This window comes from Lacerta agilis, chromosome 8 (genome assembly GCF_009819535.1).
Source record: "Lacerta agilis isolate rLacAgi1 chromosome 8, rLacAgi1.pri, whole genome shotgun sequence".
NCBI lineage: Eukaryota > Metazoa > Chordata > Lepidosauria > Squamata > Lacertidae > Lacerta > Lacerta agilis.
In genome coordinates, this window is record NC_046319.1 from 16575018 (window position 1) to 16594612 (window position 19595).

At 49.1% G+C, this 19595-nt stretch overlaps 2 protein-coding genes across 3 annotated transcripts; both read left to right on the forward strand.

Moving 5' to 3' along the window:
- Positions 1-206: 206 nt before the first annotated feature.
- On the forward strand, positions 207-4352 carry CPTP (ceramide-1-phosphate transfer protein). Of its 2 annotated transcripts, none has more exons than XM_033156320.1 (3): positions 207-411; positions 2552-2682; positions 3484-4352. In XM_033156320.1, the coding sequence occupies exons 1-3, from the start codon at positions 307-309 to the stop codon at positions 4004-4006; spliced, it is 759 nt and encodes a 252-aa protein (XP_033012211.1). In that variant the 5' UTR covers positions 207-306; the 3' UTR covers positions 4007-4352. The 2 variants fall into 2 exon arrangements, with proteins under 2 accessions (XP_033012211.1, XP_033012212.1); XM_033156321.1 differs by lacking the exon at positions 207-411 and adding an exon at positions 468-559 and having other exon boundaries at positions 3484-4350.
- Positions 4353-7580: 3228 nt separating this feature from the next.
- On the forward strand, positions 7581-18826 carry LOC117050620 (taste receptor type 1 member 3-like). Its single transcript, XM_033156322.1, has 6 exons — positions 7581-7847; positions 10006-10306; positions 12425-13204; positions 14807-15010; positions 15861-15981; positions 17816-18826. Exons 1-6 carry the CDS (start codon positions 7669-7671, stop codon positions 18745-18747), a joined length of 2517 nt encoding a protein of 838 aa, XP_033012213.1. The 5' UTR covers positions 7581-7668; the 3' UTR covers positions 18748-18826.
- The last annotated feature ends 769 nt before the right edge of the window (positions 18827-19595 follow it).

The window sequence follows — 19595 nt, forward strand, 5'->3', positions numbered from 1 at the left end:
TTAACCTCATTTACGTGGTTACAGGCTAACGCAAGAAACGTTAGTTCAAAAGGGCACGTCAGAAGTTTGGGGTCCGTGTTAAAGTATAGAGCACCGAGAGCCGGCGCCTCTATACTTTTTTTCTCATCTCTACGGAACTCAGGGGCTTGGGACTGGTGCGCATGCGCCTTGGCTGGACCACTCAGGAAGCCCGATACCTCCGTCCCTGCGCGCCTGAATGTTAAGGAAGCGTAGGTTCCAGAACTAGCTTCAGCGCTCCTATTGGCTGGGGCGGCTTGGGAACCCTCGCCTCCGCGGAACCGAGGGATGGCAGGCGATTGGTCGAGGAGAGGAGGTAGGCGGAGACAGGTGAGCAGGAGGCGGGCTTTCATTGGCTGCGCTGAAGTTGGAAAGAAGGAAGCGGTCGCTAAGGTAAGTCAGTCTGGTTGCTGGGGAGGGGGAGAAGAGACCCCTCTAAGGGGTCTTCCCATGGAGGGTTGATATGGGGCAGAGGCATGGAAAAAGGAGGCCGATGGGGCAGAAGAAAGAGGAACCCAGCGCACCTGCGGCTCCCAGCCCTGTACACCTGAGATTTTATTATTTTTATCATTTTTATTATTGTTATAGATCTGTTAAATTACTTCTATTGCCGGGGTTGTATCCCAAGTAACTTACACTCAATAGTAGATCCATACAGTTGCGTCCAGCGGTAGTCCTACTCAAGAGCAGGCCCACTGAAGTTAATGGATGCGAGGACATCCACCCGTTGAAATGAATGAATCTTACGTTAGCCAAGTCCATTCATGGGTCTACTCTGGGTAGGGCTAGCATTGGATACATATGTGCGTGTGATATTATATATATATATATATATATATATATATATATATATATATATATATATATATAGTTTTTACAACAAAACTATTTTATATATCTTCTAATTGTTGATGTTTCCATTGTGAAATCACTTCAAGGAAGTGATCTGTAAATTAAATATATGGTTTTTAAAAAATGGGACTTTGAGGCTGCCTTTCAAAATAGGAACATCCTGTCGAGGCAGCATGCAAAGTTGTTAAAACTGTATCCAAACCAGGAATCCCATCCTAAAAATTTAAACCTAAGCACATCTGTAAAAATAGATGGGCAATTAGTAATAGTATTGGGTTGTATCCAACTATACTCAATATATGCACTGGAATTGATGTACCTAAGTTATGTCCGTTAACTTCAAAGGGTCTACTCAGCTGGTATTTACAACAGTTGGGGATAGGAGGGAAAGTTTTTTGTTTGTTTTTAAGTATCAAAACCCACCCAGAGAAGGAGGTTACATAGTTTTGTTTTTTAGTTTTGTTTGCTTACCAAGCAATACTGCTCACATCTGTTCAGAAGTAAGCCCCATTAAAGTCAATGGGAGTAACGCCCAGATTAGGATTTGTGTTCAGTGAGTTGTATCCAACCTTAGTCCTGTTTAGAATAGAGCCACTGAAATGAATAGTGAAAGTTAGGTCCATTATTGTCATTTTTTCTTATTGATAATTTTATTGTTTTACCTTTTTTGTAAACCATTTTGAGGGTTTTTGATTATTAATTATTTTTACACAATCAAACAGTGTAAAAACCTCATAAAATAAATTAATAAGTAATTTCAGTGAGACTGCCGTGAGTCAACCCAATATTTCTACGCTGACTTTCAGGGCAAGCCTACCCAAGATAGTTCACACTCATAATTAAAACAACAGCTACTTCAGTATACCTACAATCGTATCTTTCCATTTACAGGCAGTCTAATACGTGCTACTGGCTGGCTAATGCCGGGGGGGAGGGGAGTTAAAACGGAGACCGCAACTGGTTAAACATGTCAGGCACCTTGTAAAACCAGGTCAAAACAACAGTTACCAAGGCATGTTTAAAAGCTTGTAATGAAAGGAGTCAAACGTATATCGCTTCAGGGGCCCACAAACAGGGGCCCTCCCAGTGAAACACGTTCCGTCCCTCTACCCCACATAATCTTGCTTATTATTTGCATACTATTTAGTCCTATTTGCTTATTGTTTGAAGACGGGCCGTGGCTCATTGATAGAGCACCTGTTCTGCACACATCAGGCTTGAATCCTTCGCATTTCCAGGTAAGGCTAGGAGAGCCCCTGTAGAGCTTTTGCCAGTCATTTACCAAGCTAGCTGGACCAAATGTATTAAAAAGTCTGCATGGTGTGAAGAAAGTGAATACAGAGAAAAGCTTTTCGCCTTCTCTCAATAGCACCAGAACTCGGGGGGCTGAATGTTGGAAGATTGAGGACAGGCAAAAATAAATTATCTGGCTTGCTGGAAATTGCAGAAAGGGAGAGCGCTCTTACACTCAGGTCCAGCTTGAGGGCTTCTCACTGAACACCTCAAGACATCTCCCTGGCCACTGTGAGAAAAGGATTCTGGGCTACGTGGGCCACTGGCCTGATCCAGCAGGGCTCTTCTTGCGTAACGATCTGACCAGGGATAAGGCAGCTCCTGATGTTCCTCGGCTCATTTATGGTTTATCCACCAAGCAGCTGTTGACTCTTGCTGTCTGTTTCAGAGCATCACCATGGCCTACGGGGATGATGGACACAACCTGAGGGAAGTGCTGGCCACTTTCAAGAGCTGTCTTGATGAGAAGTCGGAAATCCTAATGGACCCTTACTTAGCTGGCTGGAAAGGGCTTGTCGGGTAAGGCTGTCCACCTAGTTAGGGAATCAAGCTTAGATCTCGCTCCACATCGGGCGTTGGGAACCTGTGGCCACTCAGATGCCTAAAGGGTGTCTGTCAGTCAGTATAGATCACACTCAGCTACACGGGCCAACACGATGACTCATTATAAGGCATTTCCCTATTTTCCTTTGTTACTGACCAACGAAAAATTGGGGTCACTGGCCCTGCTCCTGCCACCTCTCTGCAAGTGTCCTCATGGCATGGCATGGCATGGCATTCAGCGTTCCCTCTTCCACCCACACGGAACAGGAAAAGCGAGTGGGAGACCATCAGCAGACAGCCCTTGCCCCTGAAGAGTTGCAGGGAAGGCTGGCTGCTTGTCAGAGCCACTGACACAAGCGGAACTGCAGAGGCCTGCCCTCTGACTGTAAACTGTTTCTTGTTGAGACCAGCCCGCATGGATCTAGGTGGAAACTTCTGTCATTCATTCTGTTGGGTTGCACCTCTCTAAACCAAGGGTGGGGACCCTTTTTCAATTTGACGGCCGCATCTGAGCAGTGGGCAGGGCCGGAGGCAACATCGAGTGCAGCTGCTGATGCATATTTTATCTTTCGGCAGCAGGCTAGTCTATACACGCCCTCTCTATCCTCCTTCCAGGCGTGCAAGAGCATTAGCAGAGCTCAAGGGACACATTCCAGCTGCTTTATGAAAAGTAGGGCCAGTGAGGGGGTGTGGGCTGAGCTTTTCTATGGGGCTGAGCTTCCCTGCTGAGCTTTTCTATGGCTCCTTGTAACCACAGGGTTCTGTTTTGGAAATCAGGTTTCTGAACACCATGGGCACGATCTTCGCCTTTGTTTCCAAAGACGCGGTAGCCAAAATCCAAATCATGGAGGACTTCCGGAGCGGCCCCCATAAGGAGAGCTACAGAACCCTTCAATCCATGGTGAGCTACGAGATAGCCAGCAACCTGGTAGACTTCAAGAAGCACACTGAATGCCCCATATCGGGCTGCCGGACGATCCTGCGCCTCCACCGGGCCCTCCAATGGCTGCAGCTCTTCCTGGAGGGCCTGCGGACCAGTGGCGCAGACTGCAGGACGGCGGTGGTGTGCACAGATTCGTACAATGCCTCTCTGGCCAATTACCACCCTTGGATTATCCGCAAGGCGACCACCATTGCCTTCCGCACTCTGCCCAATCGGGAAGCTTTCTTTGGGAACATGAAGGTGGGCTCCAACGAGGAGGCAGTGGAGATGCTGGGAGAAGCTTTGCCCCACATCAAGAAGATCTACGATATCACACAGGAACTGTACAGCCGGCACAAACTCCTGGACCTGCCATAGCAGAGCGGATCCCCACAATCAAGTGTTTCTCTGAATGCCACAGAGGAAAAAGCAAGCATCGATCGTACATCTCATGCCTATCCATTTCCAGGGCAGCTTGTTGGCACCAAGATCTAGCTCTCTGCTTCTCAGCTCTCTCCTATAAATCAGGTTTCTTACTGCTGGAATCATTTGAGCCTTCAAACCATCCCTATTCTGGGTTCAATCAGCCAGATATCCAGAGAAACAGAACTGGTCCCAGTTCCTCTTTGACTGTGGTGGGGAGCCTACAGCTTTTCAGATGTTCTTGGGCTCCAACTCCCAACTATTGGGCTGGGGCTCATGGGAGTTGGAGTCCAAGAACCTGCTTGAACTACAACTCCCATCATCCCTGATGGCTGGCCATGCTGGCTGGGGCTGATGGGATTTGGAGTCCCGCCCCCTCCCCCCAAAAAAACCCTGATCTAAGAAGAGGCATTCCTCACTCTCGGGAGGCAATGAATGCCTCTTCCAAATAGAAACCATCCTCCACCTCTCCTTTGCAGTAGGGAATGCTGCTCCTTACAGTCAGGGTGAGGAACCTGTCAGCCTTCCAGATGTAGCTGGACTCCAGCTCCCATCATGCCTGACCATTTGGCTATGCTAGCCGGGGGGCTGATGGGAGCCCAGCAACACCTGGAGGGCTGAAGGCTCACCACCGTTTCATCACATGGTTTTTAAGGCTACAGTCTTCCCCGATGTGTACGGGAGGTAAAACTGCATAAGCAATGAATGTACTTAATCCCAGGGGGATGGATGAGGGCCTGGAAGCAGGGGTCTCCCCGGCCTCTCAGCTCACTTGTGCTCTCTTCCGGTCAACCCTGGTTTTGTTTAATCAAGGTGCAACTGTATCCCCTCCACCCTTCAGATCGAATTAAGCTATAAAGGAAAGGGGGACTTTTACAGTGGACTGGTGTATATACCTGTTTCAATGACCATGTGACAAGGGGAAGACTTTAGGGGCAAGATTGCTCAGGATTGCCATGATACATATGCCTGAAGGGAGAATCCCACTGGGGTTCTATTGAGCCCTTCCTTCCACACACAGACGCAGGTAATGCGCCCACAAAACGTGAAGCCCTTCAGGGCGTCCCATGCAGATCCCTATTATCCTGTGACTCCCTCTACCCAGACTCCTCCCACTCTTGAGCATCAACAGCCTTTGGGGTAGGGGCAAAGGGACACACCTGTGAGGTGCAAAAACAGGGTCCTTTCATCAGTCACCAGCCAGGCATGTTGCTGTGCGTTTAGTATAGCCAGCTGAGGGGCAGCACTCCATGGGTATGCAGGGACAAGTAAGAATTCAAAGTGGGGAGGGAGTGGAATCTCCTTCCATACACAGGGGAAGACAAAGATATTTCACACTGCTACAATCTGGAAATCAACAATCTTTCGCATGCTGGAAGTGGGAACAATCTCCCTAGTAAGGGTGGGGGACCTGTGGACCCCGCAGATGTCAGTGTCTTGTGCAAGCCACCTAGAAGTTTTGTTTTGTTTGTTTTGAGTGGTATATACACAACTTCTAAATAAGTGAATGAAATGCATCTGGAGAACCACTGGATCCCCACCCCTGCTGAAACCAAACTCCTGAACCATCTTCATACCTCTTCACTCCCTGTCGTTCTCTCTCACGACAAGACTGTTCACTTAGAAAAGCTCCTTGTTTTTTTAAAGTCACTGTGAGTTTCGAACTTGCATAAGGCTGTTGACCACGCCTTTGGCTTGAAGACAATCATACCTGTGTTTCAAACGTGGCGTTATTATTTTGGGGTCATGATACGCTGTTATGTTAAGATTCCTTTCGTGTTACAAATCAGTCAATCATACCTGTGTTTTTAAAGTGGTATTATTATTTCTGGATCACGATATGCTGTTATGTTAAGATTCCTTCCTGGATACAAATGAGTCATGTATTTATGGTGCTCCCGTGTTTCCTGCCTCGTATGATTTCTAAACTATCAATGCCTTTGTGGGGGGGGGGAGATGTGGGCGCGCAATGAAAGTACGGCACTGTTTACTCCATGCATGCACTGTGATTTGTCTATACAGATATAGATATGTATTTACCTCTTATATTGCTTGGGTTCAAATAATCATCTGTCCTGTGTATACGTGGTGGTGTCCTTAATTTCAGTCCTGATGGCCACATAGGAATTTTTCACGGTTCTGCCATGAACAAGGTGCTCGAATTATGCAGCAGAAGGCCCTCAACAAGACCCAAAAGCCCCCCCCCTAAATCATAACCTCCCTGCACCCCATTAGCAAACAGTTGCTAATGGCAGCAGCACCATTAGGACCTTAATTCATGGCCCCACGATCCAGGGGGGGAACATAAGACCAGAAACAACAACTGCAGACTTTCAGATGATGGGGAATGACAGCGTGGCAGGAACAAGAAGAGCGTTATCACCTGACACGAGTATATCAAAGCTGATGCCAGTTGCCATGACATGAGAGGGGCCATAGATCAGCGACAGAGCATCTGCCTTGCATGCGCAAAGTCCCAGTTCAATCCCTGACATCTCCAGGTGGGGCTGGGAAGGACCCTCAGTCTGAAGCCCTGGAGAGCCACTGCTGGTCAGTGTTTAGGCAATCCTGAGCCAGGTGGACCAGGGGTCTGACTCCATATATAAAGGCAGTTTCCTAAATTGGGAGGGAAGGAGCAGTAAACCTCCGCACAACACCTTGCTCCCTCCCAGGAAAGGGTTGGGGAAACTTTTGGAGCCCAAGGGCCACATTCCCGGACCAGGGGCAAAAGAATTAGGATAGTTTCTGCATGCACACTTATTGTTAATATTATCCTCTATCCAGGCACACAAGAGGTCAAGGATGCATTCCAGCCAGGCAAATACACTTGTGGAGGATATGAAGCAGGGCCACTGAAGGGTGTGGCCTTGGGAGAAATCCAAGGGCCAGGTAGAGAGGCCTGGAGGGCCGCATTCAGCCTCCAGGCTTTAGGTTCCCCACCCCACCCCCAGTGGTAAACCATAACTAATGGTTTGTTGCGAACACAGAGCTAGCTCCCTGCGAGCAAGCAAAAGCAACAAACCACAAGCCTTGGTATAGTGTTGCATCTGAACCAGGGACTGTGGTTTGTTTTACTCCCTTAGTCCTGTGGTGCAGCGCAGACCAGGCCCTGAGGCACAGGCAGAGGAAGGGTTGGCATGTCAACAGCAGGGGGGGGGAGAGGGAGAGAGCATGGGGTTCTCTATGGGTGGCATCAAGGCCCACCCCCAAACCTGGGACCAGCGCCCAACCTTTTCCCCAACAGCGGTTCTGAAAGCTGTTTGATCCAAAAGCAAGAAAAACCCAGCACCTGCTTGCAAAAAGCTCAGGAACCTCTCAAGACAACTCTGTTTGAATAAAGCCCTCGTGGCAGGGAGGGCCTGATGAGGAGCTTGCAAAGGAGCCCAACTCAACAGAATGCCTCAGAAGATTTGGTTAGCACGGGTGGCTAACTATGGCTTCTTCCACACCTACACTGCTCATGCAGTGTGTGCTTTGCTAAACAAATTTCTCCCAGGATGCTTCCTACCCGCTGTAAATTTTATTGAACAAAAAGTTTGGCTTTCAAAGAGGCTCCCCTGCCTCGTTCGAAGTTAGGCAGTCCACACGCAGACCAGTCTCAGAAACAGCTGAGAGGCATGTCTGTCTTCTTCCTGCTCAGCCTCGGTCTGGATTGGGCCTGGGCCCAGAGGTATCACTGCATGTCTTCCCAGTTTAGAAGACCCGGAGACTACATACTGGGCGGCTTGTTCCCTTTCACGGTGCTCACCTCCAACTTGACAGACCGGACCCTGCCTGACATTTACAACTGCGAGAGGTAAGGCAGCAAATCTGGGAAGGACGTAGCGATGGTTGGGGAGGTGGCGATGCAGAAAACCCTGCCTTGTGTGTGGCTGGACTTACTGTATGAAGAGTTACCGGGTACTTCCATTGCGCCACTCCCATTTGCCTCTGGCCACCCCCAGCCCCTGGCATGCGGCCCCTGGAAGGCTGCCTGTGATAGAATGTGGCCCTCGGGGCTGAAAGAATGTCAGATTAATTGTCAACGGGAAACTATGGAGTAGATTTGAATTAACTAGGCAGCTTTTTAAAGTAAAATTATTCAAAATGCAAGTGTCAACAAGACCTTCCTGAAGACTTTCCTTTTTTTCAATGAGCCTTTTAAGTTGATTTCTTTCCCTGTATCGGAATCATTTTTAAGATTGTTCTTCAACGTAGTAATAAAAGCAAAGACTGGGAACGGCAGTCGCTTTCTTAATCCGGGAATTTCCCCCCTTCTCACACGTTTATAAATTTAGGGTTTTGCTGTTCTCTGAAACGTTATTTGCATGTGTTTTAAGGGTCTTGTAAGCTGCCCCGGGAGGGCAGGGTGCCCTGAAAGGTTTTTTTAAAAATGGCAAGGTCATGCACATCATGGATTATAATACAGCACAAATTTAACAACAGCAACAGTTCAGTCTAGGAACCAACAGCGGAACAGATTCCTGCGTTGCAGGGGGTTGGACTAAAGGACCCTCAGGGTCCCTGCCAACTCTACTGCTCTATGATCCTATGTAATACAGGACAGGAAGAAAAGGAGCAGCAATTCGGTTAGAGCCAGTGTGGTGTAGTGGTTAAGAGCGGTAGACTCGTTATCTGGGGAACCGGGTTCGCGTCTCCACTCCTCCACATGCAGCTGCTGGGTGACCTTGGGCTAGTCACACTTCTCTGAAGTCTCTCAGCCCCACTCACCTCACAGAGTGTTTGTTGTGGGGGAGGAAGGGAAAGGAGAATGTTAGCCGCTTTGAGACTCCTTCGGGTAGTGAAAAGCGGGATATCAAATCCAAACTCTTCTTCTTAAGAGCTCTGACCAGCCTCTAATAGACTGATTAAAAGTGGGTGTAAACCGAAAAGCTTTCAGAGACAGCCAGTGTGCTGTAGAGATTAGAGTGCTGGACTAGGACCTGGGAGACGGGAGTTCCATTCCCAGCTCAGCCATGAAGCTCGCTGGGTGTGTCCCTGGGCCAGTTGCTGCCTCTCAGTCTAACCTACTTCACTGGGCAGTTGTGAGGATTAATTGGGGAAGGGGGGGGTGAACCATGGACTCCACCTTGAGCTCTTTAGAAAGAAAGGTGAGGTATAAATTCAGGAAATAAATATACAGTGCCTATTTAAAAACAATCAACCCCTTCCGTCTACCCATATCCGTGCCCCCAACCCACATTGTTGAGGATGGGTCCCTAGTCGCTCTGGAGAGAGGCATTTTAGGGGGGTCACGGGTAGTGGCAGGAGGATAGAATCTTAAAGTTGGAAGGGAACCCAAGGTTCGTCTAGTCCAACCCCGGGCAGTGCAGGAATCTCAGCTAAAGCATCCATAGACAGATGGCCATCCAACCTCTGCTTAAAAACCTCCAGGGAAGGAGAGTCCACAACCTCCCGAGAGAGACTCTTCCACTGCTGAACAGGGAAAAGAGGGGACCAGTAACTTGCCATCCATCGGTTATCTCAAGCTAACATCCCTATTCGCCCCCTCAGCCAAAAGCAGGAGGGCACCAATTGTGCAGGGGCAGGGCCACCCATGAAGCCCCCGGGCATGCCTTTGCACACCTTCCTGCAATCGGGAGCCCACTCAGGGGAGTGCCTAAAGGCAAGCCAGTGTGCTCCTGATCAGGGTTCCAGCCAGCTACCTAGGCTGTCATCCAGGATGCTCTGTTCCACGCACTTCCCCCAGTTTTATTAAACCCCGACAGTGTGACAGCATTCCCTGCTCACTTGGTTGTTGCTCATGTGTTTGGGGAGCGGGGACGGTGCCTCCTTAGGGGTCCCCCCTCCAATGAGCACTTCTGTACTTCTGCAGACTTTGGGGTTTCCCTCCAAGCCTCTTTGCATGGGGGTGGTGAAGTTTTGGCTATGTGAGAGATCGGCACTCAACCCTGCATATTGCCAATAGAGGGAGAGAGACCGCCATCCCCCCTGTTCTGTTCTCTCTTCCCCAGGCTTTATGCCGCCGGTCTGGTCTGGGCCCTTGGGATGAAGATTGCCATTGAGGAGATCAACAACTCCACCACGCTGCTGCCGGGGATCCGCCTTGGCTATGATATCTACGACACCTGCATGGAACCGGTGGTCACCCTCCAGCCCAGCCTGTTCTTCCTGTCCAGAGCAGGCACAAACAGCATCGGGATCCTTTGCAACTACACGGACTACCAGACCCGGGTGACGGCTGTCATCGGGCCTCATGACTCAAAGCTCTCTGCGGTGACAGCCAAGCTGTTCGGCTTCTTCCTGATCCCGCAGGTAGAATAACCGTAACAGTAAATGACACCCTCATGAGAAGGCACCAGTGAGGCCCATTGCAAAATGTTGCATTCTCATTCATTCAATAGGTTTATTGTGCTGGCCAAAAGTCATGACCATTAGATTAAAGCAGCGTTTCTCAAACTTGGGTGCCCAGCTGTTGTTGGACTACAACTCCCATAATCCCTAGGTAGCATGACCATTGGTCAGGGATGATGGGCATTATAGTCCAACCCAAATCTGAGAAACACTGCATTAAAGTTCACCCAGATACCAACATAGCAATAATATAGTGAACATCAGTAATAGAAAACAAGAAAAATCAGAAGTACTGTACTATCAGCTATCCCAACTTCAGATTAAACCCCAGAGTCCCCAGAACAATTTACAGCAATGTTCTCTAGCTTTCTCTGTCCAATCTTTCCTGCAGCCAGTGCAAAAAGAGCCACTTTACGTGTCACAAAGTTGTTAGTGGCCTCCAAAACAAACTGCACTGTTTCGTCCATGGTATTCCCGCTTCCATACATCAACAAAGGTTTCAAAATCTTGGATCTAGGGTAGACCCATTGGAATTAATGGGGCTAACTTAACCATGTGCATTAATTGCAGTGGGTCTAACTTTGAGTAGGTCTGGCATTAGCGCAAACCCCCAGGCTGCACTTTTATACCCACTTATCTTGGAGTTGGGCTGGGGTGGTGGTGATTCAGTTCATACTTAAAAGAATTCTCAGACTGAAACACAGCCATCTTTTGCAATACACACTTGGAACAAATGTTGCAATGGAGTTCTCCAGTCAAGTACGTAGTAAGTGCAAAAATGCATGTGCTAGGATCAAGTGTGCATAAGAATGCCTATATTAGTGAAAATAACATACAAGAATACATTCTATTAGGGGAACTAGCTTTGAAAAAAAAATTGTGTATGAGGCAAAACTGCATCCAAAGATAGGAGAAATGCAAACTAAAATGCTTATGAATTTTCATGAGCATTAAAAAAAAAATCAAATGGATGTGGAAATGTGGAGAACTGAAATTAAGCTTGGGTGTGGGGAAGAGAAACTGAAAGAAACTGAAATTAACATGAATCACTTGTCCCTACCTTGGGGTGAGACATAATGAACTCAAGTGGAGCTTACTTCTGAGTACACATGGGTAACATTGCATTGGCAGTCAACTCAACTGTGCCTCCCCTCTCCCTTCTTTGGGAGTCCCACAACATCTAGGGGGCGGCACAGGTTCCTAACCCTGGGCCCACATGAATTCAAACCTGCAAGAGTGTTAACGCCATGACAGGGGCCCTGCTCATTCATACATCAGTTGAAGAGAGAGGAAAGCCTGGCAAGCTTAAGAGATTAGGGCCTTCTCTGCGTTGGCTCCAGCACTGTGAAACTCCCTGTCCAGAGGGATCTGCTTAGCCCGCTCCTTGATATGGTTTCAGCAGGCTCTACAAGGCATAGGGGCCTTTATTTTTGTTGGAATGGCCAACTGGTGGAACTGGATTAGAACAGCCTTCCCCAGACCGGGGCCCTCCAGACATTTTGGACTGCAACTCCCATGATGTAATGATTTTATTAATAAAAAGAGTAATAAGAAGTTTCGCCACTATTCTATGCACAAAAACACATGGTTTCAGTAATGCACTTTCTTAGACATTACTTTGGTCCATATAAACACTCTACCCTTCTAAATATACCTAAACCAAATCCTCCCTCACCGTTTATCCCAAAACAATGACAAATAACAACACAAACCTTCTGAACACTCCTACCCTAACTGATGAGAATTGCAGCCCCAAATATTTTGAGGGCACCAGCTTGTCTGAGTCCAGATTACATGACAGGAAATGTGCTAGTGCTGCTATTGTATGTATGTACCCAACCAACTTCTGCTTTAGAGTAGACCCATTGGGATCTCAGTTTGCCATGTCCATTAACTTCAATGGGTCTCCTCCATGTAGTATGATTGGACACAGCTCATTAATAGGGTATTGTTTTACATTCAATGTGGCTTTTAATTGTTTTTATATGCTGTAAGCAGCCATGGGGAGATGGTTTCTTTGGAATGGCGGCCTGCAAAGTCACCAAATAAATTAAACATTGGTACAATTGTGGCCTTCAGGTCAGCTATGGAGCCACCATGGAGAACCTGAACAACGAGGAGCTGTATCCCTCTTTCTTGCGGACTGTGCCCAGCGACAAGAGCCAGCTGGAAGCCATGGTCCAGCTCCTGCAGGCTTTCAAGTGGAACTGGATCGCGGTCATTGGCAGCGACGATGAATATGGCCGTGGAGGCCTCAGCCTCTTGTCGTCCATGGTGGCCAGCAGAGAGATCTGCATCGCCTTCGAGGGGCTGATCCCAGCCGACGTGTCCAACCCGAGCCTCCAAGTGAAGCTGAGGCAGACGATCCAGTCGATCAACGAGAGCAAAGTCAACGTCATCGTCCTCTTCGCCAGCGACCGGCCCATCCGGGCTTTCTTCAAAATGTGCTTGGAGCTGGAGCTGAGCCAGAAGGTGTGGTTGGCCACCGAAGCCTGGGTGATGTCCGACGTGGTCACCTCTGTGGACAAGGTCCAAGCCGTTGGGACAGTCATCGGCTTTGTCATAAAGGGGGGGACAGTCCCTGGCTTTGAGGAGTACGTCTACAGGCTTTTAGAGCTGACCCAAGAGGACAGCTTCTGCAACGCATCCCAGGAGGAAGTGAACAAGATGGGCTCCGATGTCCTGGGACCGCAATGCCTGCAATGCAACTACATCTCTCGCAGAAACATCACCGCGGTGCTCAAGCACCGGCAGACGTACGCTGTCTACACTGCCGTGTACAGTGTGGCTCACGCACTCCACAACTTGTTGTGCTCCCAGAGAGGGACGTGTCATAAGGGTAACATCAAATCTTGGAAGGTAGGTGAGAGGCAGCCAGCTGCCCGTCGACTGATAAACACAATGAGGCCTGGTGACCTGTTTTTGCCCGCGTGGTTTGAAATTGTTACGATTTATTATACGTTTTAGTAACACAAAGCAACTTAACAACCATAAATAATACATGCATTAACATTGTTGAGAATAATCTCAAACACATTCATGCTTTCAAAAGCCCCAGTATTAAAACATCCCACCCTCTGAAGGAAGCCACAGATCGTTAAAAGTCAAAGGCCTGGAAAAAAAACCCAAATGTTTTCGCCTGGTGCCTAAAGATATGAGATGATGGTGCCAGGCAAGCCTCCCTGGAGGGAGCATTCCACAAGCGCGGAGCCACCACTGAAAAGGCCCATTCTCATGCTGCCACCCTCCAGAACTCCTGTGCACATGGGGGCACATGGAGAAGGCTGTCATACGACGATCACAGAGTCAGGTTGGTTCATATGGGGAGACGTGGTCCTTGAGGTATTGAGGTCCTGAGCCTTTCAATGCTTTATAGGTCAAAACCATAGCTGTCAAGTTCCAGATTTGAAAATAAGGGATCAGCAGTCTCACCTATCCCAGGGACAGTCACATGTCAGTGGTGGGCGGAGCCAGAAGCAAAAGTGGTCGGAGCAGCAATGTAAACTCCAAGCGGCCTCGCGCTCAGAGGAGGGCAGCCAGCAAAGAGGAGGGCAGCCATGTGCTCCGCGCAATGGAGCCCCATCGTCTTCTTGTCTGATCCCATCAAAACAGGACAGGAAGCAGCAGCTGCTCAAAGGCAGCCAGGCTCCGCCCACCAGCTAACCCTATTGGCCGGCTGAGGGGCTCGGCGGCAACGGATAGGGGCTGGTGCAGGGGGAGGAATACACCCCCCTGTAAGCATGGGAAACGGCTCCCACTTGCTTTGAGGGCTGAGGCTTTTCTCTCCAAGTAGGCAAGGTCTTCCCACCCAGTCCCTGGCCAGCAGGGGAGGAGCTGCTTCCATTAAAAACGGGAAATTTAAGTGAAATAAAAAATAAGGGAGAGCAGCGGGAAACTGCTTGAAATAAGGGAGAATCCCGGGAAAAACGGGATACTTGACAGCACTGGTCAAAACCAGCACCTTGAATTGGCAGCCGGAAACTGATTGGCAGTCAGTGCAGTTGGGCCATGATTGGTGTTACAGTATATGCTCAAACTGTCTTGCTCTGGTGAGCAACCTGGCTGCCAAATTCTGCACCAGCTGCTGTCCATTACACAACTAAGCCAAAACAACCTTTGGAGGAAACAGGGAATGGGTTTGCTGAATTAGGCCCAAAGGCCAGAGGTCCCCCCAACCTGCCCTAAAATCTTCCTGGCAATGGGATAATGCCCTCAAGCACACCCGAGAACAGCAGAGCAACTTAAGAGCCACAGGACAGGCCGAGTGGCACATACAGCTTTGTCCTGCTACATTTTGCCACCTGATATGGCTGCCTTGCTTTGGCTAACAGGAGGGCCAGCTTTGCAGAGAAGTGGTTAGTGCAGGCAACGGGGACATGGGATTAGGGGTCCAAGGGTGGGTGGGGGGGACACGGGAGTTAGCACAGGGTCCACCCACAGCCACCTTTTCCTTCCATCCAGCTGCTCGACAAACTGAAAGACGTCCATTTCAACATCTCCAACCAGCTGCACCATTTCGAAGAGTACGGCAGCATCAACCTCGGCTATGAGGTCATTGGCTGGAGGTGGCAGGACAGTGGGATTGAGCACATCACCCTCGGGAACTTCAACACAAAACTGAACATCAATACATCCTTGGTCCAGTTTCACACAGAGGATGGAAAGGTAAAGAGAGGGGTGGGGGGATGCAACAAAGGAGGACAGTAAAGTGAGTGATCTCTTTGCTTCCTTCCCACCCACAAATGTCCCCACACTAATTATCTGCCTGACCTCTTCTATTGTTTCTCAGAGTTATATCCAAGGCAACAAGCTAGATATGCTAAGGCAGTGTGCCCAACATGTATTTAAAACACGATCCCCACTCCCCCAATAATTCTGGAAATGGTGGCTTACCACTCAGCACCCATAACAAACTCAGCTACTCAGCTACAAACCATAACTGATGACAGTTCCCAGAATTCTTGTTTGGGGTGTGTGTGTGTGTGATTTACTTTCATGGTGTGCGTGCAGGCCAGATACAATTAATTTCAGGAACACAGGAAGCTGTCCTATACTGAGCCAGAAAAGTTCAGCATTTGTCTGCGCTGACTGGCAGGGACAGCTCAGTCGGTAGAGCATAAGACCCACAATCTTAAGGTTGTGGGTTCAAACCCCACATTGGATGAAAGATTCACATGTTTTGCAGAGTTGGACCAGATAGATTCTTGGGATCCTGTCCAACTCTATGATTCTATGATCCAGGATTTCAGACTCGAGTTGTTCTGAGTCCTCCCTGGGGGGTTGAACCTGGGGCCTTTTTTGTATGCAAAGCAGATGCTCTGCTACTACTGGGCTATGGCCTATCTCCCAGGAAGGGGGAGCAGGAAGGTGGAGGGGAGAAGGAATGGTATAAGGAGCTTGCAGAGAACAAGGGCGAAAGATGAGCAAAGGGAACGGCAAGAGAGAAGGAAAAGAAGATAGCTTTGCAGGAGGTAGACATTTAATGCTAACATTGGTCACTCTCCCTTTTGCTTAGGCACCCATCTCGGAGTGCCTTACAACGTGTCAGCCTGGGCAGATCCGTCGGATGAAGGGGTTCCACCTCTGCTGCTATGACTGCATTGACTGCGAGACGGGCACTTACTGCAGTTCTCCAGGTGAGAAGGTTTGGGGCCTTGCGGTGACTTCCCTGCGTCACACTCACAAGATCGCAGGGAATTCTGACAGATATATGAGCAGCAATTGATGGTGTTCATTTATCCATCCCGTATCCAGAACGGAAATCAATCCAGCAGATTCTATTGGTATTTGCTTGTTGTTTTCGGTCTGCAAACGGTACGTAATTGGCAATGCCTCCTTTGCATTGGAATGAATGATGTGGAACAACGTAATTCATTATGCAATCAATTATGACATCCATTGGTTAAGTAAAATTCTGCCACAGCAGACAGGGATACGAGACACAAAAATTTGTGCTGCAAGCAGAATTGCAGCAGAACAGAAACAGCTTTGCATGTGATGTAAATGGGTTGGAAGACAAATTGATTCCTTCTTTACATCCCTAGCTTGTTGTTGTTGTTCAGTCGTTCAGTCGTGTCCGACTCTTCATGACCCCATGGACCAGAGCACGCCAGGCACGCCTATCCTTCACTGCCTCTCGCAGTTTGGCCAAACTCATGTTAGTAGCTTCGAGAACACTGTCCAACCATCTCATCCTCTGTCGTCCCCTTCTCCTTGTGCCCTCCATCTTTCCTAACATCAGGGTCTTTTCCAGGGAGTCTTCCCTTCTCATGAGGTGGCCAAAGTACTGGAGCCTCAACTTCAGGATCTGTCCTTCTAGTGAGCACTCAGGGCTGATTTCTTTAAGAATGGATAGGTTTGATCTTCTTGCAGTCCATGGGACTCTCAAGAGTCTCCTCCAGCACCATACATCCCTAGCTAGCTCCAACATCCCTAGCTACAGTCACTGTATACATGGACAGCAACTCTTGGTGAGAGGAGATGGGGGTGGACAGCTCAGTTTATTCCTGATCTGTGTCAGTTTCACGTTTGTTCATTCCTGGGTTGGCTCCACCCCACTTCTGCATTAATCTGCTCAAGTTTTTGGTAAAAATAAGGTTGTATTAAATACTTTCCTTTCTCACAAAAACCACTGCTACTAGTCAAAATAGATGCTTTTCATGAAACAAAAAACTTGACTCCAGTTAAAATTTCACTCCGCACCTGGATTAAATGGTTTCACCACCATAGGAAGCTGCCACATACAGAGCCAGACCATTGGCTCCATCTAATGCTGCACTATCTACACTGACTGGCAGCAGCTGCCCAGGGTTTTAGACAAGGGACCTTTCCCAGGGCTATGTGGGGATGCCAAGGCTTGAACCTGGGACCTTCTGCATGCAAAGCTGGTGCTCTACCACTGAGTTACAACCCTCCTCTTTAAATAAAGGTACAGAGAAAGCTGTATCAGGCCATTGGCTCTTTTAGCTCAGTCTAAAAGAGTGGCGCTGTGGGTTAAACCACAGAGCCTAGGGCTTGCTGATCAGAAGGTCGGCGGTTCGAATGCCCGCGACGGGGTGAGCTCCCGTTGCTCGGTCCCAGCTCCTGCCCACCTAGGAGTTCGAAAGCATGAAGTGCAAGTAGATAAATAGGTACCGCTCCGGCGGGAAGGTAAACGGCATTTCCGTGCACTGCTCTGGTTCGCCAGAAGCAGCTTTGTCATGCTGGTCACATGACCCGCAAGCTGTATGCCGGCTCCCTCAGCCAGTAAAGCGAGATGAGCACCGCAACCCCAGAGTCAGACATGACTGGACCTTTACCTTTTTACCCTGACTGGAAGCAGCACTCCAGGGTTTCAAGCAGGAGTCTTACCTAGAGAGGCTGCAAATGCAACCTGGGAGCTGTTGAATGAAAAGCAGGTGCTCTGGCCCTTCCCCAGAAGGACACCCCCTTGCTTGTAAAATGTACAGCTGCCTCCCTGCTCTTTTACAGAGGACTCAACCTGTACCTCCTGCCCCAAGCAACAGTGGTCCCCTAGACGCAGCACACAGTGTTACGACCGCAGCGAAAAGTATTTGTTCTGGTCCGAGCCTCTGGCCATCATCTTGGTAGCCTTGCTGATATTCACGGTGACTCTCACCTGCCTCTTGGGGTCCCTGTTTCTGAGGAACCTCCACACCCCCGTGGTGCAGGCCGCTGGGGGAGCCATGTGCCTCATGGGCCTCTTCTGCCTGGCCCTGATGTGCCTCAGCTGCGGCCTCTACATCGGCAAGCCTAGCCCGACCGTCTGCCTGATGCAGCAGCCCTCCTTCGCCTTGTGCCTCAACCCTTGCTTCTCCACCATCACGGCCAAGGCCCTCCAGATCATGCTGGTGAATGACTTTGCAAGCAGCCGCCGCGGTTTCCTGCACAACCTGATCCAGAGGCGGCCGTGGGCCATCGTGGCATTGTGCTTTCTGGGTGAAAGCGCCCTCTGCTTTGGGTACATCTACAGCAACCCGCCCACTCTGGGCAAGAACTACAAACTCTTGCCCACCCAAGTCCTCATCCAGTGCAGGATAAAGTCCTGGGCTGCCTTCGCCATCGTGCACGGGAACAACAGCCTCCTGGCCTTCACCTCGTTCCTCTGCACCTTCATGGTGCAGACGTCTCCCAAAAAGTACAACATCGCCCGCAGCATCACCTTCGCCATGCTCGCTTACTTCATCGCCTTGATCTTCTTCATCCCCACCTATGCCACTGTGGGGCTAGAGTACCAGCCCGCCGTGCAGGTGAGTGCCATGCTCCTGTGCGCTATGGGGCTGCTTGCGGCTTATTACCTCCCCAAGTGCTACATCCTGCGTTTCAAGCCGGACTGGAACACGGTGGACTATTTTCAAGATTACGCCAAAGAAGTGACGCAGGAAAACGACCCCCAAAATTAGGGGTCGTAGCCGGTGCTAGTCCTACCCACACAGGAAACCTGCTGAAGTTAAGGGGCATGGCTAACTTAGGCCTGGTCATTTCAACGGGTCTACGTTGAGAAGGACTTGATCAGAGACAACCCAAGCAGAAGTCTCTGAAGCAGGAAGGGGAGCCTCTCCTTTGATGGGGTTAACAATGCGACTTGTATCGCTGCCCTAGTATAGAAGCTTTTATTGGTGCATGTTTTTATTTCATCGGGTTGGGCGTAGATACAGATTCGTCTTGATGGGACAGACTCGTTAGAGAGGCCTTGCATTCTAGTCCTTCTGCTCAGGGTTCGCAAGCTAGAGTTAGAGATGGGAAAGCACCCACAAATGACAAAAATGCCTCCTCTCCCCTTTCTTCTTAGCCCCAGGGGAATCATTGCAGAACACTCATGCAATGTTGGACTGGAACTTATATACGTCTCACAGAGATGGCTTACTCACAGTGGTCTCCAACCCTGTCCTATTCTGCTCAGCGAATGGGAAGCTGCCTTAGCATCTATGCGTGGCATTTCGTTAGATTTGAAACGGACTGTTCAAAGCCAACGAAAATGTTTAAGGTATACCCTTAACCTAGCGCCTTTACAGAAAGGAATTGCCTGCTTCAGATACATACTGGCAATGAAATCTTCCTTTGAAGCATATAATTTGGGCCTTGCTTAGTGGTGTCTCATGTCTAGTTGCAGGAAAAAAAACCTCTTGAATTATATCCCTGTAACGTGGAGAATAATGGATTGACAACGGAGGTGGAGACCTTATGGCGGCCAACAGATTAAGGGTTGTCTCCAACGTTGGACTTACTCAGAGGGGACCCACCGAAATCA